The sequence below is a fragment of the Molothrus aeneus genome, chromosome 3 (genome assembly GCF_037042795.1).
Source record: "Molothrus aeneus isolate 106 chromosome 3, BPBGC_Maene_1.0, whole genome shotgun sequence".
NCBI lineage: Eukaryota > Metazoa > Chordata > Aves > Passeriformes > Icteridae > Molothrus > Molothrus aeneus.
The window spans coordinates 88,151,680-88,177,445 of NC_089648.1; the positions used below are offsets into that span (position 1 = coordinate 88,151,680).

General features: G+C 39.7%; 1 protein-coding gene across 2 annotated transcripts; it reads left to right on the forward strand.

Annotated features, from left to right (window-relative positions):
• Positions 1-157: 157 nt before the first annotated feature.
• BEND6 (BEN domain containing 6) lies at positions 158-25,111 on the forward strand. 2 transcript variants are annotated; one of them, XM_066547321.1, is made up of 10 exons: positions 158-306; positions 2,431-2,588; positions 13,723-13,951; positions 14,053-14,198; positions 14,683-14,781; positions 15,139-15,316; positions 16,723-16,940; positions 18,247-18,439; positions 20,257-20,395; positions 22,999-25,111. In XM_066547321.1, the coding sequence occupies exons 3-10, from the start codon at positions 13,756-13,758 to the stop codon at positions 23,264-23,266; spliced, it is 1,437 nt and encodes a 478-aa protein (XP_066403418.1). In that variant the 5' UTR covers positions 158-306; positions 2,431-2,588; positions 13,723-13,755; the 3' UTR covers positions 23,267-25,111. The 2 variants fall into 2 exon arrangements, with proteins under 2 accessions (XP_066403418.1, XP_066403419.1); XM_066547322.1 differs by lacking the exon at positions 158-306 and adding an exon at positions 311-385.
• Positions 25,112-25,766: the final 655 nt, after the last annotated feature.

The following is a 25,766-nucleotide window of genomic DNA, read 5'->3' on the forward strand; positions in this document are numbered from 1 at the left end:
CCTCGGTGCCCGCCCGGCTGCCGGGAGCGGGGAGCGCGGCGGGCAGAGCCGGAGCGCCCCGGGCAGCGGCGGGCGGGGCGGGGCCGGCGCCGCATGGCAGCCGGCGCGGGCACGGCGGGGCGGGGCGGCAGCAGCAGGAGCAGGAGGAGGAGGAGGAGGAGGTAGAGGAGAAGGAAGAAGAAGAAGGTGCCGCCGGCGTCGGGAGGGAGGAAGGAGCACGGAGCGGTGCATCCTGCCGCCGAGGAGGCTCGGCCGGTGACATCACCGCTGGAGCTGCTGAGAGAGTCGGAAAATGGCTGCTGCTAGGTACTGGGGGACCACCGTGGGAAAAGAGGGGCTGCGACCCAGGGGCGCGGGCTGTCGGCAGCGGCGAGGACCCGCTCAGGTCCGTGGGGGAATCGGGTCTGTGGCGTACCCTGTACCCGAAGCGTCCGTCGAAGGCGGTTTCCTGGCGGGGGAAGGGATTGGGAAATGATAACGGGACCCATCCTGACAAGGTGACCAGGGCCCCGACCAGGTGCGGGGCTGCCCCGTGTCCCCGATGGCGGCGTTTAGCGGCAGCCGGCTGCGGACGGGACGGGGCAGAGTGCCCTGCGCTGCCCGGCCGTGCCCAGCGCGAAAGGCGCCGGGGCTGAGCACAGCAGCACCTGCGGGGACCCTCGCCCTGCAGGAAACTGCAACGCGCTGCAGCCAATGTCAGCCCCGTGCCCTTCCCTCGCCGCGGGCCGCAGCTGGTGGTGCAGCATCAAAATCCTGCCATGTGCAGGTCGCTAACGCAGATGGTAACAAGAGTTCACCTATGCCGCTCTTGCTACCTCTGTAGTTGTTACTGTGGTAGTCCAGACTTTCAGAGGCTGTTTCAGAGGTGTTTTGAAATGCAGTCCCTCACAGCCACGCAGAAAAAAAATCACTAGCTGAAAATAAAGCCAGGTACCATTTTGCATTTACTCATGTTACTGGGGGGAAAGGTTCATTTAAGGCAAAACTCATGTGCTTTTCCTGCATCTTTGATGTGAGCACATAAATCTGTAGAGCATTTCCAAAACTTCATAGAAATAATTAAAATCTGTGTAAATATTGGAGAAACATTGAAATGTTACTGCTTTATATGACAGACATGAAGCTGCAGAAAAGCATACGTGTAAATTTAGATTAAACTAAAAAATATGCAAGCTGGAAAGACAGAGAGGGAAATGTATCTGTGGTAGCTTAAATAAGAACTGGAAAAATAATCTCTAGATTAGTAAAATTAATTTATCACTGGGCTAATAACATTCTAACACTTTACTGTACCCTTAAGGTTAATAACATTGTAACGCTTTATTGTACCCTTAAAGTGAAGGAAATCTGTTATCATCCAAAGATGCGATGCTCATGATACCAGGGGAGGGGGATGTAAGTAAAAAAAGAAAAAAAAATTGTGTTTTAGGTCTGTAATAATTTATTCCAGGTATTTAATATCATTTCATTCTGTACACCAAGAGTAAGCCAAAATAGTCTGTCCTATTACTTTGTAAAATGGAAAGTTACTACATTGCAGCCATGGATTTGAGGCTTTCCCTCACTGCCTGGAAAATGCCAAACGCTGTAAGGTTGTGTTGCATCACGTGGTGCAATATTGAAATCTTTCCTAATACCGCAGTACACTGCAGTAGAATGGTTTTAATGCAGATTACCTGGAGATTATTCAAACAGTCCACGTTACCTCACTGAAACATGAAGGAAATTGGTGTGATCCTCCTGGCATCATGTTGCAGTGCCACGCTGCAGGATATTGCAGGAGCTGGAAACTTTTTGACACCTTTAGCTCTGCACTGATTTATTGTTTCAGAGTGGGATGATAGAGCAAAAGTAGCACGGCAGTGACTGCACAGTAAATCACAGAGAACGGAGGGGGAGCAGTTCTTTTCACATTGTTCTCAGGTAACAGTGTGTAGAAATCATCTGAAAGACAAATCTCTAGTGAAAGCTTTTTAGTTTAAGGTTTATAGCTTTTCCCTTCTAAGAGTTAGAGCTCACTGGTTTCTCGAGAATAATATTTTTCCAAAAGGATATAATACATTTCATGACAGCTGCTTAATTTTTTTTTTCAAATGTGAAAAAGAGTACAATTTAGTGTGAGAAATGCTGACATGCATGATTTTTCAGAGAGCTGCTGCTCCAGGCTTTTGAGTCAACTATCTCACATGTACACCAAATAGCTGCTCTGGCTTTCATTATATTCATATTCTGTGTTTGTTAAATACTGCAGGGTATGGTAGAGTGGTTAAAATATTACTTCCACAGTGAATAATTTAAATTGCTGAAGTTACTACACATGAAAAAAATAAGCAAATTATATGTGGGTAGATTTTTTTCCCCAAATAGTAATAAAGAGAATTTAAGATAAGTTTTATATGTATCACACTTTTAATCTAAGATTCTTTACAGAATGTTTTTTAGGGGACTTTTCCTAAATCTTAAGGATGATAAACAGAGAAGACAAAAGAAATGAAGAGAGAAGGTTAAAACAAAAACTCTCATCTGAGATTTGACCTCAGAAGGGAAATCCTGGAGGTGAAGCCATTGCAGAGAAGAAGTAAAAGAAGGTAACAAAGCCTTGAGACTAACTGTGATCACGGGGAGTGGAATGCGAGTGGACGTCAGAAGCTGTTGAGAAGCAGAATTAAGTATTTTATAATCCAAGAAAGCAGTTATTGATTCTGCAATAAGCTAGGGGTCCTGCTGCCATTTCAGAGTACACATAATGTGAGTGCACTTTTGTAGAGTTGTGAGGTGGTGGGATGGAGGGTCCTGCAGATGCTTGTTCTGATGGGGACCACAGGCAAACAGAGCAGTGACAAAGTCACTGCCATAGGTGAAGCTTTTGGGAAGTGTGGGAAGCAGCCTTTCACTTGAGCAATGCTGAGGGGAGGAGGTGGTGATAATTATTTGGTCAGAGGGATCAAAAAGGGAAGTTCTGCTTCAGAGAACCCACAGGGAAGAGGTGAGCAGCAAATATTTGGAAGTGGAAAGGCATAGGAGGATGTTTCTGTGGTTACAGTTACTCTTGAATGCAGTTTACCTATTTTTCCAAGTTGGTGAGGCAGGGAAACAACATGGAAATTGTGTTGAACTTCTGCAGTTTAATGTAAGAGTTGAACAGAGAACGTGCTGTAGCAGCAGTAGCAGCCCTCCTGGAGAGAGAAAAGGCAGTGTTGACCTCAAATATTCTTTCAGCTGGTCTCTCATGATAACCTGTTCTGACTTAGCAGTCTTGCCCAGCAAGGCTGAAGAAGGAGATCCTTTTTTCCCTTACCCTTGTCCTGCTTGCAGAATTATAGTACAGTCTGGACCAATGCACATTCCTTGATAATTTAGATGATGTTCAGCCACACCTTTAAAAAAAAAAACAAAAATTCTAGCTGAGTGCCATAGGTTAGGCTGACAGACAAAAAAAAATTGCAAAAAGAAAACATGATTGTTGTCATTATATTGCAAGGGTTCCATATTGCTAGAGTTTTATACCTCCTTGATGTTTTCTTGCAGGCAGCTCCTCTAGGCACTGACTCTGACTCTTCCTTCTCCTCACAGTAGCAAACTGACTCCAGTTCCCTCAACCACCCAATCCACTCTTTTATAACACTATTTTTATTGGCTACAGCTGTGGCCTGTTAACATCAGGCCTGCTCCTAATCTTTAGTAATTGGTTCAGCTGCAACTCTTTAGGGGATAAGATTACATTCTATACTACCTTCATTTACCATACTGTATCCCCCTACACACGATGGCATTTTGAGTGGAGAAGCCATGTCATCAGATGTTTGCTGGCCTCCCCCAGTGTGAGCCATGGGATTCAAGGGTACTCCACAGCTCTGTGAAGGCACCTCTGCTCCTGCAGACTGAGGCGTTGTAGACCTCATTTTGCAGCTGCAAAACTCCCTGTGTCAGTGAGCTGAGGGGAAAAAGGTCATGTGCTGGATCTGGTGATGTGGACATAAGAATACGAGACGATGCATGAAATGATTTCAGAAGAGTAGCTGAGTGAAAGGGTAAGATCATCTTTTTTCACTGGTATGTAGGTATGCTTTAAGGGCTGTGTTTGTATTGATTAATTATAATTGAAATATTCTGTCTAAATGACTACTTAACTGGTAAGAAGGGTTCTCTAATCATCTAATACTTTCTAACAAAATATTTGGGTTTTTCCTCTTCAAACAAGAACCAAAGTAAACACACCAAAGAAGCAAGCAAATAAAATACAGGAGACATAGTATTTGAGTGTTATCAACTTCTCTCAATGAAATAGTTGACTTTCCCCCTCAATATCCTACTCACAGATTACATAATGCCATCAGTGCTACGCTAGCAGCTTAAATATACCATATGAAATGTTGTGAGAGTTTCTGGTAGATGATTAAACCTTATAAAACACTTTGTTAGTTGAAAGAATGACATTTGCTGGCTTGATATAGGCAACCCATTTAAAAGAAATCTGTTATGTGAAATGATATGTTCTAAATTCAGCAGGGTTATTACAAATCTTCGTTCTGCAAAACTTGCTAAATTGTTTACTCCATACAGTGCTTCATGTGGTTAAAAGGCATGCTAACATTAGTTAATTCTCACAAAATCTTTGAAATTAGGTAAACATGTATTGTTATTTCAGAGTCATTGAAAAGAAAAGGTGAACTATAAATTTAAAGGTTGTATGATTTACCCAAGACCAAACTCTGTGATTCCAGTGATGCGGACTAAACTCCTCTGTGGCTGGAACATTTTGCCATCTGCAGGTGTCCTAGGTGGCCATGTAAAACCAAATTCTTGTCAGCTTATATAGGTAGAGGTAATTATCCCTATTTTGTGGGTTTGTCAGCTCAAACAACTTGCATATTTAAATTTCCTCTGTTTATTAGACTGAATGTAAATCACATGGAGAATGAGCCATACAGTTGTGCACTCATGGCTTATAGTGTTGCTGGAAAAATGCTAGCAGAAATCCTGTAGGCATAAATTGACTTTGTAGACAGAGAGGCTGTTCTTGAGCCTAGATGGAAATATACTGCTGAAGCTCCTATGGCACTTTTTTTTTATTACAGTAGCAGTGTGCCCCTTTGTCCTTGGTTGAAATTTGCTCTGTATTCATTTTTGGCAGTGTTTAGAGTAGCAGTTGTCAATCTGTATGTGGCCTTACATCCCAGAGGGAATTGCACTTCATTAGTATTTTAACTATATAATTGAAAGTTGTTTAAGGATTGTTTCAGACTGATATACAACACTGGTCATTATACTTGTATATTACTTCATAAAGTTAGGTTGAACTACATACAGTAAAAAGACATTTAATTTTACAGAAAGGGAAAAAATAGGTCTAGAAAATTTTGAAGTTTTTACCCTTGCAGGGAAGATGCATTGCTGTCAATTCTCTGAAGTGTGTGCAGAATTACTCTAAGTTTAAGTAATATTCCCTGGAGTAAGAGGACAATATATATGTCTCTTTTTCTAGTTCATGACCTTTAATAGTAATGCAGATTTTTTTTTCTCCTCCCACCTACCAAAATGCTGCAAAACCAGAGCAGCTGGGGAAGAGATTTGGAGTAAAAGAGCAAGCACTTTGAGTAGTAATCAGGCATGACTTCTCTCCTATGATCACTCACCCATGACAGCCAGCAAAGACATAGAAGTAGAGATAGCAAAGATGCTGCTAAGTTATTAAATACTGGCCAAAAATTGAGCCTGAAATTTTCTAGCTGCTATTTCACTTTTTGCTTTTAAGAGTTGAAGGGAGAATGTCACCAACAGTAACACTTCAGGGTAGAATGAAAGATATAGTTTCTACTGCCTTATAAAGAGAGTAAGGTGCATCCTCTTATAAACTCTTATTTCAGCTTATCAGAGGGTTTGCTTGAGTAAGTCCAATTTGAAAGTATGTCTAATATTTTTTCAGCCTTTTAGGAAATGTTTGACTGCTTGGGCTCTTGCATGGAGCAAATGCACAATTATTGCACCTCAGCAGAGATTTGCATGTGATCTAACTTTCTCTAATGATCCCATAAACATCTTTTAGACAAGATAAGTCATGCATCACTGTGCTTTAATGTTTATAATTTGGGAGCTGTTAAAATAGGTTTCATTGGATTACCCAAGCCAGATCATAATGAGCATGGCCAAGTGTTTGACTTTACAGAGCCATGTTGACTGTTCTTTCTTCCAGGCTACTTATTGCTTCTAAGTGTTTAGATATTAACCTGCATGGAAAGACCTTTCTTGGGCTTATTCAAACTCCTGTAGCATAGGTATTTCATCCAGTTCAATAAATAGAGATTTATTTCTTGGTCTGTATATTAATACATTTTGTTCTGCATGGCATTTGCAAACAAGCAAATTGAAATGAGTCTTAGTTCTCCATCTGTCAACTGTGAAATAGCTATTAAATAAAGATATTAATCTGTCATGTAGAATTAAGATAGCTTCCTGCATCTTACTTGGCATCTTGCTACTTTAATGTGAATCTTTCACTGAGTGTGGGATTAAAATACAGATAAATAAATCTACATGGTTTATAGGCATATGAGATATGTAGGCTCCTATTTAAACTCAGGTAAATCATTGAGGCTCAGAGAACAATGCATTTCCCTGAATTTGTGTTTGGTGCCATTTGAGGTATCTGGAGTTAGTAACCACCATTGTAAGCCCAGAAGAGGGTCCAAGCCCTGTGGGAAGTCTGTTCCCATCAGAAGAGGCAGCTGGAGGCCTGGCATAATAACTTATGGTACCTAAGATTGCACCATGCATTTGTTTTTAGGCCACTGAATTGAACCCTACATTCAATTTTTTCAACCCTACAGCAGTTGAAAAAAGCTGAATTGCTCTCCAGGAAGCTTTAACTGTGTTCAGTAGGGGCTTCACACTTATGCCTGTTGGAGCTGAGACATCTCTGGAAGGATGACAATTGTGATAAAAAACCTGTGGGAGATTTGTACTTCTGGAGTAGCAGCTGAAGGCCAAGCCAATACCAGTGGTGCTGGATACCTGCTTAGAAAGCCAAATTGCCCTGCAATCACTGCAAACCCAAAAAAATCACTGCATCTCCAGTGATTACAGCAATAACTTAAGACACCTGGTGCACTAGTGACACCTAAATGTAAGCATCTTAATCTAGAACTGAATCCTGTACTGAAAACCCAGTAACGTTTCTAGCTTCTCTTGAAATCATTGAAATGAATGCCATGTTTCACTGATAGCTGAATAAATGACTGGTTAGAACAAAAATTTAATACTTCCAGACATACTAAATATACCTGCTTAAAAATTCATTATTCAGCCTTTCCTATCACTTAATTTAACAAATAAAATTAATAGTTTGATGCAAAAATCAGAGCTTTTCCAATAGATTTCTTCAAGCTTTTGATTTAAGCCACAGTCCTACAAAGGACTTTGGCAAATTGAGGTATTAACATTATTTTACAGAACTCCTAGGTTGCTAAAATGTGGGAGGAGGGCACTATTGTGAAAAATAAGAATGGCTTCATTAATTCCTTGGGTCACTCAGCAGATTTTAGAATGTGGTTACAAGGTTTGCACCAAGTTCTCTGTGTAATCCTGTGAGTTATAAGTGCTGCTGAGCTTTGAAGTCAAGAAGGCCATCTGGGTAAATAAGGCCAGAGCTGCTGCTTTGCCATGAATAGCATCACTTCTCAGAAAAGTATCTCAGGTTTTTTCACAGAGAGTCACACCAGGATAGGGATCTGCAGTGAAAAAGTGACCTCTTGAATATCAGGAATAAAATCATAGAGCTTTATCCTTCCTGTGGAAGACAAGTGGGATCATTTCTGTGCACTTACAGTCTTAAGAGTTGCAGTAGTGTTCTGATAGATGCTCCCCCAGATTCCCTGCTGAATTTGGAACACAGTGATACTGATGATTCTGGAAAATCTGTGCTCTATATTTCTCAGCTGAGAGCAGCAGATTTGTGCTTTTGAATCATCTTTTCCCAGAAATGACTAAGATATTACACTGTAAATCTTTTGAGCAATAACACACTTTTGTATTCTGACAGCACCTAATTCCACTGAATTCATTATTAAATGTTACACTGGTTTCAGGTAAAAAAGATTAGAACCTACAACAAGGCATATAACTTATTTAAATATGGTCATGCTTTCCATCATACATTTGCTATTGGGAACTTTGAGACTTCAGTGCAGCCCAAGTTTTTAATCAAAATTGTATTTAATATTCTGACAACTTCAATGTAAAATGTGACAGTCTAAATAACACAACCCAAATGTGTCACTACCACTTATCATGCTAAATTGGCAATAAATAGGTTTTTATGAGGTAGATTTATTTTAAGACCAGTTAAGTTTGGGTTTTGGTTTGGCTTTTTTCTGAAGGAAAATTGGGATAATTGAAGGCTGAACTCAGGGTAAATAATATAAAATGTTAGTACATAGTAAAATGTTAGCTTTATTATGTATTTATTATATATTGCTTTAAGGCTAGATATTTGGCCTAAAATAAATCCCCTTGCATTCCACCTGGGCCTCAGAAATCAGATGGGTTAGGTGCAGCTGGGCTTAGCTTCTGATTAGAATTGATTCAGCATTACCAGCTTGGTTGAGTTCAGTAAGAAATTATATGATCACAGACTTGCAAATAGTGCAGTTTATCAGTTCAATACTATAGATCTGAGCTCAATAAAAACTTTCACAGCCCAGATTCACAAAAAATACAGTTTCCTGAAATAATAGGAAAGCAGGTTCAGGATTGCTGGTGATAGGATTGCACTAAATACAGTGTATCACTACAGCAGGTGATAGTAACAGAGCTCTATTACTGATATATGGATAGAAATATAAAAATATTCCCAGGTCTTTACAATGCACTGAAAGCACAAAGCTCACCTAGAGGCATCCCTTCAGTGGAGGAGGACAGTCCATAAACCAATCCCAAGTAAGCAGAGGTGTTTCCCCCTCTCTCCTGTTTTCTTTCCTTGCCTCAAACTCCCCCTTCCTTTATGTCATAGGTGGGGTTTTGAGCATTATGATCATACATGTAAGGTGTGTTTTCATTTCTCTTCATTTGCATTCTTAGGCTGTAAAAGTTAATATGCAAATAGGGCTTAATGAATGTCTTGGTTATTTTCAGTCAGAATTTATAGTTGACACAAAAGGTAGAATAAACACTTTGGTCCTCCTCCACCTGCTGAGGTGGCAGTAAAAGCTGTCTGACCTTCACTAGAAAGTCTTTGAGTGCATCTTTGTCTCCTTAAAGGATCACATTTATAACAAGGCTGCTTATGCAGAGTGGCTGGTAGAGAGGTGCAGGTTTTCTCTGGGGCTTCTCTGAGGCTTCCACTTCACCCAGGCACCGTTCAGTCCTTACACCTTGCTCAAGCCAGGTTTAAGAAAGGCAGGGGCACATCTTATGTTTTTCTCAACCAGTCTCATCAGTTCTTCACTAACTTAAGGCAACTCTGTAGCAAGCCTGAGCATTTACCATAGTTATGAATCTGTGGTACATGGTTCCTCAATTTGCTGAAACCAGTGTCAAAGCCCTGTTTTAAGCCAACAGAATCAGATTCATCAAGTGGGTACACAGTCTCATGTTGTAAACTTGTAACACTTTGCACTGTTTACTGAAAGAAAAGAGAAATAATGATCTCAGCATGCCATCTGCCAGTTGTCTGGCTGAACAGAACAGACTGTGTCAGACAAAGGGTGAGACATGTCTTTAAGTGACCTTTGTGGATTTTTGGTGGCTTTGGGGTTTCTTGTGCGGGTTTGGTTTGGTTTTGTTTTGGCTTTTTGTGTTGCTTAGTAACAATATCATGATTACAAATTAATAGCATTTGTGCAGTATGTGAGGTGTTAACATGTTTGTAAAAATTAAGAGTCCAATTAATGTTTCCTCTGCAGAACTTTAAAATTATATGGCTCCTTCCTTTTTCTTTTTTCCCTTCTACAAATGACCTAGAATAGTGAAAAATCGTAAATTTGGATTTCAGTATTACTCAAATCAGTAGTGTTTTCAAATGGAGCATGTAGCAGAATTAAATAACTTGTAAAGCATAAGTGGCTTTCAAAGGTCATATAATGTCTTTGTGGTTAGTAGCTGCACACAGGGTAATGCCTGTGAATGATAATGTTTCCTCCAAATGAACCACTGAACAAAGCATTCAGTGTCAGAAATCTTACTTGATGACTTGCAGAACTATGTTAGAAAGATTTAGAACAGGGAACCAGATACATTTTAATAGATTTCTTATGCCATCCTTTCAGCTCTCTATAACTTCTGCTGGTCTACTGGAATCTATCCTACTACTCAAAATCTGTTCAAAACCATAAAAAGGTAATACAAGATGGGTTGGACCAGGCCAGCTTCTATAAGGAAACACACCAACTTTATAGTCACTGAGTAGTTGGTGGAGAGAAATAGGCTCTCCCAGACAGTAAGTCATCTGCTGTCTTTTAGACACGTGTCATAGGGTGAGATGATAGGGTGAGATGAATCACCTCCCTTTCTGCAGTGACTGAGCCAAATGTGGCTAGACAACCTCTCCCTTTTAAGGCAGTAAAATTTTGGTAACATTAATCCCAGTTCCCAACTTATTTTGTTTGTTTTCTGATGATACATTATAATTTGCCTTTGATTTGTTTCGGCAAATAAGATTTTAGAGGGAAGCATCTCCAGCAGTCCTTGGACAAGGTTCACATTGACTCCTGTGGGAGGTCAGAGTGAGAAAACACTGTGGGACTTCTCTTCCAGAAAGTGAAATGTTTTACTATTCCTGTCCCTTATTAGTGACATTTTGTTCTACCTTTCCATTCCCTTTAATCACTGCTAGAGGTGATGCCAGCAGACAGTTAGGTGTTATCCCCTGGGCCCATGGATTGTCACAATAAATTCTGTGAAAAGACATAGTTTGATTAATGTCTATTGCAGGAGCTGAAGCCATTGCTCCATAACATAAAAATACTTGCAACCAGCTACTACACTCTGTTCCAATGTAACGATTCACATTTGGCTATGTAATGATTTCATCATTTTACCCATAACACAAGGAGTTGGGTTATTGTTCAGTAGAGCTGCAGCAGAGAAAAGGGGGCCTGGCCAGTTGCTCTTGCTGCCCCTCAACTGCTTTCGTGCCTTGGTCCCTTTATAAACAACAGGATATTCCTTCTCTCAGCATGCTGAGAGAATGTGGCAGCTGTAAAGGTCCTTAGTGAAATTGGTTAGCTGTTAGAACACACTCTGACCGCAGGCAAGAATCTTGTCAGCTCAGAAGAATTTTATATATAATATAGATAAATTGCTGAGCTCCATGTCCTGCCATGACCATGGTAAAAATTGTGCTTAGCTTAAAAAAGCCAGATGTATTTTCATGCATCCAGGTCCCTGGTGTAAAGACTGTGTGAGATATTTTGTTGTCCATGTGCTTCACAGTGGCATCAGGCTGCTTTCATGGATTCTGAACATCCAGAAATCCACATCTGCATTGGATTCCTTAAGCTATTTAAAAATGTAGGCAGGTCTGATACCTTCCAAAAGCTGTTGGATTTGGTACTGATGTGCACAGCATTGGCACAGTGTGTATGTGACTAGCTGTGGTGCTGTGGGGAATCACCACTTGCCCTGCATGCTGTGAAGAGCCTGTGTATCCATGTACCTCTGGAAACCCTGGGCTGGCTTACTAACCCTGTACAAGTTCTGACCACAAGAATGTCCCATGGTTCAGAGAATATTTGTCTTAATACAAAATGAAGAGACAAAAGACAAACTGTTAGAGGACTGCAGGGAAACATTAAAAAAATATAGAAGCCAATCAATCAGTTGTTAGACTTAGCACACTGGCAGCTCTAACTCTGCTGCAATTCTGTGGCTCTTTTGTGGGCTTTTAGGAGGGTAAAGAATAGCTCACAACTGCCAAGGCCAAGGGGGGAAATATCAAAGTACTTCATTTGAGAATCAAAGAACTGGGTGGTGGAGATTGCTGTGCTGGGTTGGTCAGAGGCAGAAGAGGCAGAAGTAACATCTTTGAGCCAGATGAGAAATGTTAAGCTGAGTGAAGTATATATTCAAAAGCATTTTGAGAAAGGAGGAAGAATACTGATGCCCAACTGATTGCATACTCCACCTGTTTCAAATCTGGTATTTTGTTGTTCAGACAAACACACAGTTCCAGTTTGGACCTTACCTGTCCATAGCGAGGTCAGTGCTGGAACTTTTGTTCCTTTGGATTCTGTTTTGTCTATATGTTAATTCACTTAATGATCCCTGACTGTGGTATGAGGATCCATCTAGCAGGGATCAGTGGCAGAATGAGGTCTCTAATGAGTCATGCTGGGCAGAGATATTCAGGCTGCTTCCTCTTCCAGAATTTGCATGGGGTGGATGTTTTCTGATCTTTAAAGAAAAATAATGTCAATTCTTGCAAACACAGTCTTCTTTCTCCAGTGAGGCAATACTTAACAATCCTACTACTATCACACTAAGCATATTCTGCATAGAAGTTTGGTTTAATACTCCTTTTAATGATGATTTCTTATTATACTGCTTGCCCCATTGTATCAGTAAATATGTTGATAAGACTGCAGCTGTCTTTTGCAAATTAACAAGTTCACCCCTGTATGGAAAGCCAGCTCTGTTGAGGCATAGAACACGTAATTCTCCTTTTCTAGCTCTGAGTTACCTTTTTGACAGCCTCTTCATGAGGCACTAAATTTGCTTCTGACTGATTGAGGCCAAGTCAATCACAAATCACATTGTCACATCTAGGAATTCATGAGTTTTCAGCTCTGTGAAAGTATTTCACCTTTATGAATTGACCATATGTTTGCTGGAAAGAAGGTTCAGGTTTGAAAATCAGATTTTTTTTCAGATTTTAAAGTAGAAAATATCTTCTCTGAGTATAATGGTAGAACTTAAAAGAAGTGGTTACATTTCCAGTAGAATTTATACTTTAATGAAAGTTATCATCCTAATTGGGAAAATAAAGCTCAAAGTACAACTTGTTTCATTCTCCTGGTAGAGAAATCCAGTGCTTTAAAAAACCCAGAACAGCACATTGCTTTAAAAGCATTGTTTTATGAGGCAAATGATTTAACTGTATATTTGGGGTTGGGTTTTCCTTGTTGCTGTTATTCCTCATGAAGCAGTCCAGCTCTCTTCCAGTCCTTAGCCTGTCACTTCTTTTGTGCATCAAGTTTTCCACTGCCAGGATGTGTCATACCTCACCCACTCAGTTGTCCTGGGTAGTTCTGGGTTGGTTCTCTGTGGCTGCAATTGTCTTCCTGACCATGAAATGATAACCATGCATTCCACTTAAAAGCATGAATAGCTAGTGCTTTCCTCCATTCTAGGGAAAGGTTCTATCACACCTGTATCTTTTAGTCAGAAGCTGAACTAAAAATTTTATTGAGACAAATGTTGTAACAGCAGAGATCCCAGCCAGATTGAACATAGAAGTAATATGGGAGCCAGGACTCTGTGAGTGAAAGCTGTTTTCTCTGCATAGTTTTGGAGGAAAATGTCTGACATACAGGTGTTAAACAGACCATCTCCCATCTTTCAGGTGGGATACAACTCACTGCTTGGCTAGTTTTCACTTCCTTAGGGTATTTGTAGGAAATATTACCAATATCCAGCAAAAGGAGGGTTATTTGGGGCTTTTCATAGGGTTCTTGTAACAACCCTGTGGCATGCTACAGTAACTACTGTTTTTCCTATGTTGTCCTTCAGGAAGTGTCTGTGTGACAAGAAAGCCATTTAACAATGAAAAAATTCACACTGTTTGATTTTGTAAATGATAATTCACTGCAAATTGGAGAGACTTCATGGATCCAGGACCTTCCCTGTGATGACAATGAACTAGAAAGGCTTCTGAAACCTAATGAGCACGTACTTGTAAACTGGCCTGTGGGAGAAAGAAAGACAGAAAAGCACCTGGTGAAAGTTGTGTACATGAGTGGTGAGTGCAGCTCCAGAACATTTGTCTGATAGGAAACCTGCTCTTAAGGTATAGTTGCCTCATTGTCTGTGCTTTGGCCTTCTTCCTTTCCATCACTTCAGATGACCCCCAAGAGCTGGTGGAAATGATGCAAAAGATATTAGGAGCAGATGAAATTACAAAAATACAAGTCCTTGGAAAAGGCAAGAGGAAGAGGATAGAAATGATATTCTCAGAAAGTGAGGACAGTGACCTGGATAAAGAAAAGGTGAGTTTGTGTCTTTATGTGCCTTATATTGTTAGGTCCATAAAGGAATGAAATAGACTGTAACTATTGATTCTTCATCATATAACACACAAAGGATGGTAAAGGTAGGAATACAGGCAGCCTTCACGTGGTACCTCAGCACAATTACCTGTCAGAGTAATTACTTAGGCCAATGGATTTTGTCCTTTTCTGTGTCAAGAGATGAGTGCTATTCAAGGCTTTGATGCTCTGTAAGACAGAAATCTGACTACTGCTTAAAAAAGGGAAGGGAGCAGGTTTTCTGAGGTGTGCCTTGTGCTGAGATCTGCAGTGACAAAATATAGGCAAGGAAAATATAAAAGTTAACAAAGTTACAGATATATTTTTTAAAACTACTAACCAAGAATGTCAAGTGCACAGTGAATAAAAACTTATGGTATATTATGAAATACTGTTATGAAAGGCTCTATAGGAATGCAAAGGCACTGTTATGCACTTTTTACAGGGGAAGATGATGAAACATTTAAAAAGAAAGAAATCATTGCAGGCATCTGCTCCTGCCAACATCCTGAGTCAACTTGAAACATCTTTAATTAACAAACAGGTAAACATCCATTTTCAGCAATGTATCAAGCAAAAGCAGTCTGAAAGGTATTTTTGAGGGAGGCATAGGATTTTTGCTATAGTGAAGTTAACAGTTCTGAAAGATGCTGCTTTGGAAAACTGGTGAATAGAGAACAGAGACAAAGGTACCTAACAGTTACATATTAAACTGACATTTCATTTTTAATTTCAACTAGAATACTAATAGCTATGTTTTGTAAAAGCTTTTATTAAAAATGCATTGAGTCTGTTTATACAAGAGAATTTTTTGATTTAGCCAGATATTTTAATGTTGGTTTTGATGCTTTGATTTTATGTTGTTGCTCTAGATATCACAGTTGTTTGGGGTTTTTTTCAGAGAGAACCATATTCAGGAAGCAACTTTCTATATAGTGAAAGTAGCAGTGATGATGAAGAGCCTTTATTTCAACTCTCCAAGGTAGAACTATGTGCCAAAATTAAAAGTCTCAAGAGGAAGCTGACAGATACCATGAGAGAAAACTGCCGCCTAAGGCAGTCCCTGGTGATGCTTCAAGGTAAAGTTGGGAGTATTTTGATGAAGAGGAAAGCCTGAAGGTCAGGAAAAGCTTGATTTATAAGAGGCCATTTGGATGGGAATTATGGATGCTCAAGCACCTGACATGATCAAGGCCTACCATTAGCATCACAGTCTGTGATACATGGCAGCATTTAATTCCAGCAGCACTTACTGACTTACACAGAGGCCATGCAGTCATAGAGTTAGAAATGAAAAATGTGCCTAAATCCTGCCAGTTGTTCCCAGGAGAACCTTTCTGTATGCTGTGTAACCACTGGCTAAGCTCAAATACTTCAGTATTTGACCAGTCCAACTACCCTTATTTACTGGCAGTCTTTCTTGATCAATTGATATTTCATTTATTCTGAAATTAATGAATTTCTAACTACTTTGGTGATTCCTCATTACTGATAACCTGAGTTAGTTTCAGATGCACCAAATTAAAGATGAAAAATCTTGTTCCTCTGTAAATGAACCCTTCATCTCTTAGTGATCATCTCTGAAGTGCCTCTGGCTTGTCCCTGTCCCCTACTCTAAGGTAGCCAAAACTGAATCCAAAATTTCAAACCACTAGTGAATGAATAAGGTTTAAAGAGGATTTATTCCCTCCTGTGCCAGCTACACCATACCATCCCTAGACAATGTGGTGGTATCTGTTTATTGTCAGATGATTTTGCAACTGTTTATCATTTTCATTTCCCACCTGATTGCATTTCATCTTGGTTTGAATCATTCATCTCCACCTTTTTAAATATTATTTTTAAACATTTTCTTTGTGTCTGACAACTTTTCTCACACATAAATTTGCCTTGCATCCTGAGCAATTATCTTAGTCTTTTACAGTACTTTATTTAATTTAGTGATTCTGTATCTTGCTGATATGTTATCTCTTGCTTCCTTTTTGCTTTGCATTGATTCTTCTTAATGGATGCAATAAAAGCTTATATTTGAAAATATTACTTTGAGAAAAGGTTATTTGAAACATATTCTCTAGAGTTGAAAAAAAAAGAAAAAGCTTCTGAAGTCTGTGTAACTTTTTTGAAGGTAAAAAAGAAAAAAACAAACATCACTTAGCCTATATTCAATAGCTTTATGGACTTGTGGAGATTCTGAGATTGTGCAAAGAAAAAAGAGAAATAGTCTGTTTTGTGCCAGGATGAGTATAAACTAATAATTCCTCTTAGCCTTGCACTGAACTGATCTATTCTAGAAACTGAGCCCAGATCTTCATGGGTGGGGACAGCAGAATGGTAGGAAAGCATTTGAGAGAGGAGAAAAGAAGTATATTGAAATGTCTTTTGCATTATGTGACAGGAATCTAATTGCAAAAATGTCCCTGCTTATGTAATTGGAGTCTGAAAGCCTCCATTACTATTTTACCCCTCACTTTTCATGTGATTTCAGTGTTGCCACAGGCAGTCACTCACTTTGAGGAACTGGTAGGGATGGCTGAAGCACTGCTCAAAGGGGGAGTGACATCATCCACGTCCAGCCTGCATCCACATGCTGTTTGGAAGGCATCTCACAATCCATTAGCAGATTCCTATGCAGCTATGCATAGTAACTCCAGCTCACCAATAACTCTGAATGTGGAAGATGAGGAGCAACAGACTGAAAAACAGGTCAGTTAAAAGGCAATTTCAGGCATGAAACTTGATACAGTATAACGTTTACTGCTATAGCATAATATAGAAAATAATTATCTGTAAAATAATTTATCATCATTGCATTGATAACAAAACTTATGAGCTCCTTTTGTGCAGAATGCTCTTTCCATGAGAAGCATTAGCTCTTATTCAGCGTCCTGTACACTTTGAAATTCACTTTAATTTCAGTGACCTTGCATATCTGTAGCTAAGAGCAGAATGTGGATACATGAAGAAAATGCCAACATCCAGGGATAACTTCCAGCCTAATTGTTTGGATGCCAAAGGGGAATAATAGTATTTCCAAGATAATCTGAGATGAATAACAGCAGTCTGTTCAAACTGTTAATTTGTAATTGGCAGCTGCTTCTTCTCCTGTTCCAGACACTGGCTAGCAGTTAAGTAGAAATACATGTATACAGAGATACTGAGTAAGGAAGTTCCTTTATTCTCTGCAATTATAACAGAACATGATTGAGAAATCTAAGGCACAGAGGCTGTACATGAAAAAAATGAAGGCACAACCAAAAGAATAATTAGCATTCACAATTTAAAGAATAATTAGCATTCACAATTTACATAAACATGCATTGGGTCATGCTAATACATGCAAATCATTCCTGTGTGTTGTCATGGAGTGCTAAAATCCAAAGAAGTCCGTTAAGAATTATTGTGGTGTGTTTTGACTGCATATTGGAATCCACAAAATTTGACCTAACATCTTCAAAGAAATAAAAAGACCTAATTTTCTGAGCAGCCTGCCTTACTTCATAGAGGTAGCTCAAAATTGCCTATTAGGAGAGTTCAAACTCTTTGGCTGTACCACTGCTGTGTGCAGAAGCCACTCTCAAAGCCCAGGACCAGATGTCACAGTTCTTGGGGTATGTCTGCTCACAGGCAGGAATATTTGCTTGGGCACAGTGCCATGCTACCAAGGCAGTACAGAAACCATGCCAGAACTGGACCAGAGCCAGCCTGCACGAGGAGCAAGCAGAAGGATTTTGCTGTGTCTGAACGTGTCCTGTCTCCACTAGTGAGTAATGAGGATGGTGAAGGGTTTGCATGGGGTCCTTGGTCTGCCCCACACTTCCTCCTGGAAAATAATCAAGCTGTGTGTATAGTCCCAAATGCTGAGCAGTTATCTCAAGCACACTGTTTGTAGAGATTGCTTTTGAAATTGTGGTTTAGAAATAGAAAATGAAAAATATATTTCAGTGATAATAGTGTATAATATTTCTAGAGAACTGCAGTAATTATGCCTATGACCAATTTTGTTTTCCAGTTCAAGATCGAAAAGTGGCAGATTGCACTTTGTAACAAGAGCAAACCTCAGAAATTTATAAATGACTTGATGCAAGCACTTTATACACATGAATACATGGCTACACACAGCCTGACAGGTGCAAAGTCCTCCTCTTCAAAGGATAAAGCAGCAAAACCAGCTATGAATCAGAATGAAGTTCAGGAAATCATAGGTGATGACTTGTTAACCTTCCTCAATGTGTCTCTGACTTGACAGGGGGCTTTCTTGGAGGGAGGGGCTGTCGTGCTTAGCAGCTGCTCTGCTCAGGTGATGAGCTGCTTCCTCTTTCCTTCTTCAGCTACATGCTTTTTTAAACCATCTGTTAAAAATATGCCACTGAAATGCTATGTAGTAGTGTTTCTATTGTGTGAATTCTGTGTGTTTTATTCAGGTGACTGCTCAGGAACAGTGATACTGTAAATTGTTTTAGCCCTTGCAGGGTTAACCTGCAACAGTCAAACTTGGAGCACGATGATAACAGATAAGGGAAGGCAAAAAGAGGACACACTTGGATGAAATTTTAAATTATGTCTGCTGTGTTCTGAAGTTCAGTGAATGTTATGAATTCTGACATTTTAAATAGAGCTAGAGGCAAAATGAGACTGTATAGAAGACAGAAATAGTGGTCAGAGAAGCAAACAAAATTTGATTTATGCTGAGGTTTACAGCAGAAAATATTTGGTGAATAGGACAGAAAATAATTTCAGATGTAAGTATTAGCTTTAAAGAAAACAGAATTTTGTGAGCATATGAAGCCAAATTTTAATTGGATTCACGCCTATAACTAAATACTAGAGCAATATAGCCTTAATTACTGTACTATAATTCCTCCCCCATTTTCATTCCCTTGGACTTTGCAGTTCTCTTGGTTCCCTTCTCAGTTTAGCTCCAGTTCCTGTGCCTTAGTACAGTTTTGTTGAAGTTAGCCAGCAGTTTAAAAAGTTATCAGTTGCAAAAACCCTTTTTTAAAGAACCTTGTTAGAAAAAAAAGGCCCAAAGTCAAGAGAGATAAAAGGAAAGAGTGTACCAGTGTAGGATGGTAAAAATATATTTAGAGGCAGTAAGATGAGACAGTTTTGGAATAACATTTAAGAAAAATGAAAAATATTTAATAAGATGAGAAAAATGATTGGACTCAATCATAATGGTTTTATTCAGCCTTAATGATTCTAAATCCTACTAGGGCCTAGGCAAAACTGAAAAGGGAATCAGAGAATGGAATACAGCATGTTGTGGAGAATTCAGTGACAAAGCTTATAAAGAAATCAAAGAACTTTGCTAAGGTAGAAGAGAATACTCTGAAATTTAAACAGAAAAGTTTAAAAGTCAACATTATACAAGAGAAAAAGAAAAATGAGAAGGAAGCTTGGGAGTTCTAGGACTGTAGAAAATGAGTTAGTGAATCAGATTATTTAAAGAAGATGGAAATTGTGGGACTTCAAAATAAAATTAAATTAAAGGGCAGGGAAATCAAGGGGAGGGAAGATGAAGGAAAAGAAGGGAGCAAGAATCACATTCCTCATGTTGAGTCCTGTTATTATTGCATTCAAAAAATGTAGCCAGGCAAAACAGGAGGGAAATTTTTAGAAAAAGTGACATCACCTGCAAATGAAAACTAATGAGAAAAAAAAAAGTAAGATTCAGAGTCACAAGGACTGATGAGGATGGGAAAAGGACTCTAATCAAGGACAGAACAGAAGGACAAATGATTAGCAAGCACAAATCACTCACTAAAGAAGCCCTTGTGGCCCTGGAGTTCTTTTTCAGTCTGCCAAGAGCAGGCAGCAATATGGAAGGCACAAAGGAAAAAAGGAGGTGTGTAAAATCTATGAAGGAGTTTGTAAAGATTGTGAAGTAACTGGAGTGGAAGCTGAAGTGGCTGGGACTTTAAAAGATGCAAGAAATATATTTTATATCACACACTTCTTGTTTCTCTTATTTGGAGCGTCCATATATATAAAACTATCTTATCATCTCTTTATTTTGCAGGAATCACAAAACAGTTGTTTCCAAACACAGATGATGCTTTAATTAGGCGAATGATGGGACAAAAACTGAACAATTGCACCAAGAAGCCAATTTTAAGCAAAGACCTTAACTCAGGTGCTTTTCAGAAACATAGTTTTTGGTAAGTAACATTAAAAAAATGCCTGCACTGTGTAATTCTGCATATTACTTCATGGTAATTAAATCTAAAAGCAGTCTTAAAATTCAAATAACAATACATATTTACCTACTTGGTATGTGCACTACCAAGCCAGTAAATAGTTCCATAATCTTGTACAAAAAGTACATAATACAGAAGTAGTCCAGCTTAACATTACTGCACAAAAATAGTTATTGGTGCCAGACAAAGCAGCACAAGACTATTAAATTACAGGTAGAGAAAACAGAGCTTTTCTCATGGAGTTGCTTTGCTGAATATGTCTATTTTAGATTTGACATTATTTACATTTCTTATTATTCTCTGGCTCACCATGGACAAGTCAATTCCATTTTCATGTCACCTGTTGTACCCCAATTAACCCACAAGTGAATATAGGGAAAATCACACCTCTTTGGTGCGTATTTATAAGAGTACTGTAGGCGAGCTAAGCTGGCAATCCTTTACTGCCAAAAGAGTCTAAATTATTGGGTCAGAGGAATTATCAAATAACATCTTACCTAATAGGGGCATTTTTGCCTTGTGAGTGAAAGTGATACAAAATTACCAAACTCACAGCTACGGTCGGTGAAGTCAGCTATTGGCACAGTACTGTTTCCACATACACCAAATGCACATACCACAGAAGGCTGGAGCTGGTACCTACCTCTGTAGGCTGGCTGGTCCAGCCCCTGCTGCTGCAAGCAGGGTCACCCAGCCCAGCTTGCTCAGAGCCATGCCCAGTTTGGTTGGGCATCTGCAAAGGTGGAGACTCCCCCACCTCTCCAGGCACCCTGCGCCCCTGCTCCGCCACCCTCATGGTGTTGGCTGATGTTCCCACAGGACCTCCCGTGCTTCCATTTCTGCCTCTGGTCCTGCTGATGTTCCCACAGGACCTCCTGTGCTTCCATTTCTGCCTCTGGTCCTGCTGATGTTCCCACAGGACCTCCCGTGCTTCCATTTCTGCCCATTGCCTCTGGTTCTGCCACTGGGGCCCTCTGAGATGAGCTTCCATCTTCTTTACACTCTCCCATCAGACAGTAGTGCACACAGTTAAGATCAGCTTGAGCCTTCTTGAGCCTAAACAGGCTCAGCTGCCACAGACTCTCCTCAAGAACCCGATAAGAAATGAGCAAGGAACAGGACAAGATATTAAATAGGGTGAAAAGGAAAAGAGATTTGTCCTTACTTAGACTTTCTATACTGAGGTAACATTTTTCTTCTTTCTGGTTCATTTATCTCCTGCATGTTTTTAAAATCCAAATTTGCAACTGTAAGACACTTCATAAGAAAAAAAACTAACAAAACAAAAAACCCCCAACAACAATAAAAACAACTAAGAAGCACCCCAAGATATTTGTCTGTGTTATAAGTGTTTGAAAAGTAGTAGTGCTTTGCTTCTAAAATTTGTTACTAAGCCATCTGGTAGTACTCCATGGACCACCAGTGGTCTGTGAATTATTATTTGAGAAATACTTACAGAATATCTGTTAGGAAAATCCACATACACAGGTTTTTCCATCTGGAAACAATAAATAAATGCACCAGCCTGGCAAAAATAAAGTTTACTATGTTAATGCTTTTCTCCTCTGTATTTGTAATATACGGTATGCAATGATTCACTGCAGTGTTTTTCCTTGTCCTTGACACAGATAGGAGAAATAACAGCACAAAACCACAGATTTTGTCTTCTTTGAAAGTATTAAAATCTTAAATATTTTAAATCCTCATCAGGTGGATCCATACATTTTGCTAATTCCAGACTCTTCTACTGTACACAGTATTCCTGAAGCCTTGATAGGAAGACCTTGACTATACTAAAACAATTCTGGGTTGTTATTTAATATTGCCTATGGACCTTCCAACTTAAACCCAATCTTTTAAAAATGCCCTTTCAATATTTTTAAAATGCCTTTATGTCTGTTATTGATCAGTCCTTATGTAAAATCCAGTCCAACATCCATTGTGACCAATTCAGATATTGCCTGAATAGTCTTTTGAACTGATGCATTCATAATGAATTTTTTTTTACATCTGTTAAGCATTCCCTCACTGTCAAAGCAGTTAAGCACCATCTAAGTAATCAAGATAATTTGGTGATTCCATTAACTCAGATGACACACATTCTCTGTAAGAAAATTAAGACAATTTAGAAGTACTCATAATGTCACTGCTACTCCTTCAATCTACCTTCCAGCAATGAAGTGCAGAGAGGGGTAGAGAAAATTCTGTTGAGCGGGACCTTTAGTAACCATTTATTCAAACAAGTTACTAACTTTAAAAACTGGTGTTGTTGCAGCTTTTATTTCCTCCCTTGCTGCTATTTCTTCCTTACTCACCTCCTCCACCTTTCCCCAGAGTAGAATTATGATCCAAGAGAAAAAAATATGGAAACATATCCAACGAGACAGACAAATTTCCATCTCAGATGCATGAAACTGAGGTGAAACAAGGAAAAGGGCAATGTGACAGTGAAGAAAACTATTTAACTAGCTAATAAACAATCTCTGCAGCTTGGAAGCTAAGAACAGTTCTAATTGCACATTTAATGTTAATATCTCAAACTTAGTTATAAATTGTCCCAACAGTGGTTCAACAGCTGCTCCTCAGGGCATCATCTCTTCGGCTGTTCCTCCTTGTACACGAGACCAGCAGGATGATGATTCACCAGCTGCTAATGCACAACTTCAGCAAAGTCACAGCTGCCTGACTCCTCCACCTCCCACCCCAGAAGGTCAGCAGGAGTGTCCCAAACCCACTTCTTCTAAGGTGGAGTCTCAACTCGCCAGCAGCTCACCAGCGCCCTCTCCCAACCAGGGTTGTGGACAGAATCTCAGGAATTCAGACAAGGAATAACAGGTGATTCATTCCAGCTCATGTGCTCAACAGAGATTAAGCAGCAGTATAAAATAAAAAAAGAAATAATATCTAAATTGAAGTAGATATATGGTAGCGTCCAACAGTGGACAGAGATAGAAGCCTGAGAACTTTTTTCTCAAACAAATGAAAATCCCATAGATTAGAAAAAAATTGAAGGCATATTAATATATTTGAATTTAAGATGTTATAAGATATATGCATGTTATGCAGTAATTAAAACTTGTACTGAAGAATACAAGTAGAGTCCCCCTTAGTTAGAAAAAAACCATTATTTAAAGTACTACCAAAAGAATATATATGAGGAACCATAATTCCCCTTGCTTTCACCTTGACAGCTGAGGGAAAACTGCTTAACTGATCAAAGAAAGTTATTGTATAATAATGCAAAAAAGATATAGTGATATGGAGAGAAAATAGAAAGATCTCCTAGTGAAATGAAGACTATGGCCAGCACAGGAGTAGAAAGCACAGGGCCACATGAGCAGAGAGGACGAAGTGAAATAGCCATTTAGGGCTGCTACTAACTTGGAAAACAAAATAACTTTCTTAGGCCAATGAAACTACAACTCTCAAGATAGCCATAGGAAAGAAGCAGTTATTTTTTAACCTTGCAAAGTAGGAAAGGCAATGGAAGAAGCCATGTTCCTTTGTAGCTCTGGGAAGAGTCCTCCAGGAGAGGCTGTTTAGTTATGGAAGCCATTCTCTCACAGGGATTCTGCTGCTGGTACTCTGCTGGTTTGGCAGCCCTTACTCCCTTCTTCTTCCCTGACCATCAGGTCCATAGGATAAGGGTGCCTGGTCCCTTCAGTGGGGAAATAGAGGACACTTCAGCAGAAGCTTCTACTCACTGTGTTTTGCTACCCCTTGCTTAGAGAAAAGGTGGGCAGGCAGAATATTCCTCATGGGACAAGGACCAGGAAAATCCCAGTATCTGGGGAGTTCCCCTTGGGATCTGACACCACTTCTTCCGGGAAGCAGCTGGCAGTCACACAAACCTTATAACAGCCTTAGGAGGAAAGGCTCCCCAGGGCAGTGGTCACAGCACCAAACCTGGCAGAGTTCAAGAAGTGTTTGGACAATGCTTTTGGGCACATGGTGACTTTGGGGCGTCCTGCACAGGGCCAGGAGCTGAACTCTATGATCCTGATGGGTCCTTTCCAACTCAGCATATTCTGTGGTTTTATGATTTTTTTTCCTTGCTGACTGATTTCAGGTTTCCAGTGTGCTGACAGGGGAAGGAGAGACCACTTGGGACTATAGCTTTCCTATTTAAGTGTCCTTCCCAGAACTGAGAGTACTATTAGCTAAATCTATTTCAAACATGGCAAACAAGCAACTAACTAATCAGATTGGAAAAATGAAATTACATTATATTGAAGAAATCTAGCTTGATTTGAGGAGGATTTCAGGACATGTGAGTTACAGAAATAAATTAGAAATAATATGAGGGGGAACACTAAAAAAAAAAAAAAATCTGAAGAGAGGGTTAATCAGCCAAACACTGCTGAAGGGAAGTGCAAGGCACTAATAGAATGCACTGTAGAGAAGACTTGTTTGTGGGCTGGGGTACAAATTAAGTGATTTGCTATCCTTTTTTCATCTCTCACCTAACAATTCCTTGTAGATAGAATCAGGATGAAAGCAGGTATGAAATACGTTAGTTCTATCTCATGCTATTAACTACCATCTATAAAATGTAACAGAAGGATGTTTGCTATTATGTAAATTTTGTATATGTAATTGTATGTACAGCATATATAATAATGTATATAATTAATAATATTTTTGAAGCAACTTTTTATCAAATAAAATGAAACATTACTTTGTGCTGTTTTATTGTCCTCACTGTCTAATGGGCCTTTCCTTACATCACCTCTGTGGTACACTCTAACATACAAGGTTGGGGTTTTTCTCTTGCTCTTCTTTTAGGGTTTTTTCTTTCTCTTTAATAGCTGTTCTGAAGCCAGCTTCTGTAAAGCTCATCATTTTACCTGGGGAAGGAGTTGGCCCACCTTACAAGGGCACTCTAACCTAAAAGCTGTCACAGCTGATGTGGCACAGCTGCAGCTGCCCTGCCCTTTGGGAGGTGTTGAAGCCCCTGGCGGGCAGGTGGAGCTGAAGGTGAGCAGCTGCTCTCCCTGTGGCTGGTGCAGCTCTGCAGATCCCACTGCACTTTGTGCTTTTCTATTCTGCTGCCTTGGTGAGTTGTCAAAGGAAAACCAGTGGGGCTGGCAGCTCACCACAAAAAGTGTAGGAGGAGTTTCATGGTAGGGTGGAGGACCTGCTCCCAGGCATGGGAACAATAAATGGAAGGAGCTATTTTAATGTTGTAACAAAGAATAAAAAGAGAGCAAGCAGCAAAAAGACCATTCCTCCCTCTTACTAAAGTATAGAAACAATGTTATCCCACTGGATGAAAGGAGAAAAACAGCTGTTACACAACTATACCATTAACAAAAGGGCCATATCTCTCACA

Coding starts and splice junctions, on each gene's coding strand:
- BEND6 (XM_066547321.1), top strand. CDS start 13,756: ATGAAAAAATTCACACTGTTTGATTTTGTAAATGATAATTCACTGCAA. Junction 16,941..18,246: donor AGCAACAGACTGAAAAACAG/GTCAGTTAAAAG, acceptor TTTGTTTTCCAG/TTCAAGATCGAAAAGTGGCA. Junction 20,396..22,998: donor TTTCAGAAACATAGTTTTTG/GTAAGTAACATT, acceptor TTGTCCCAACAG/TGGTTCAACAGCTGCTCCTC.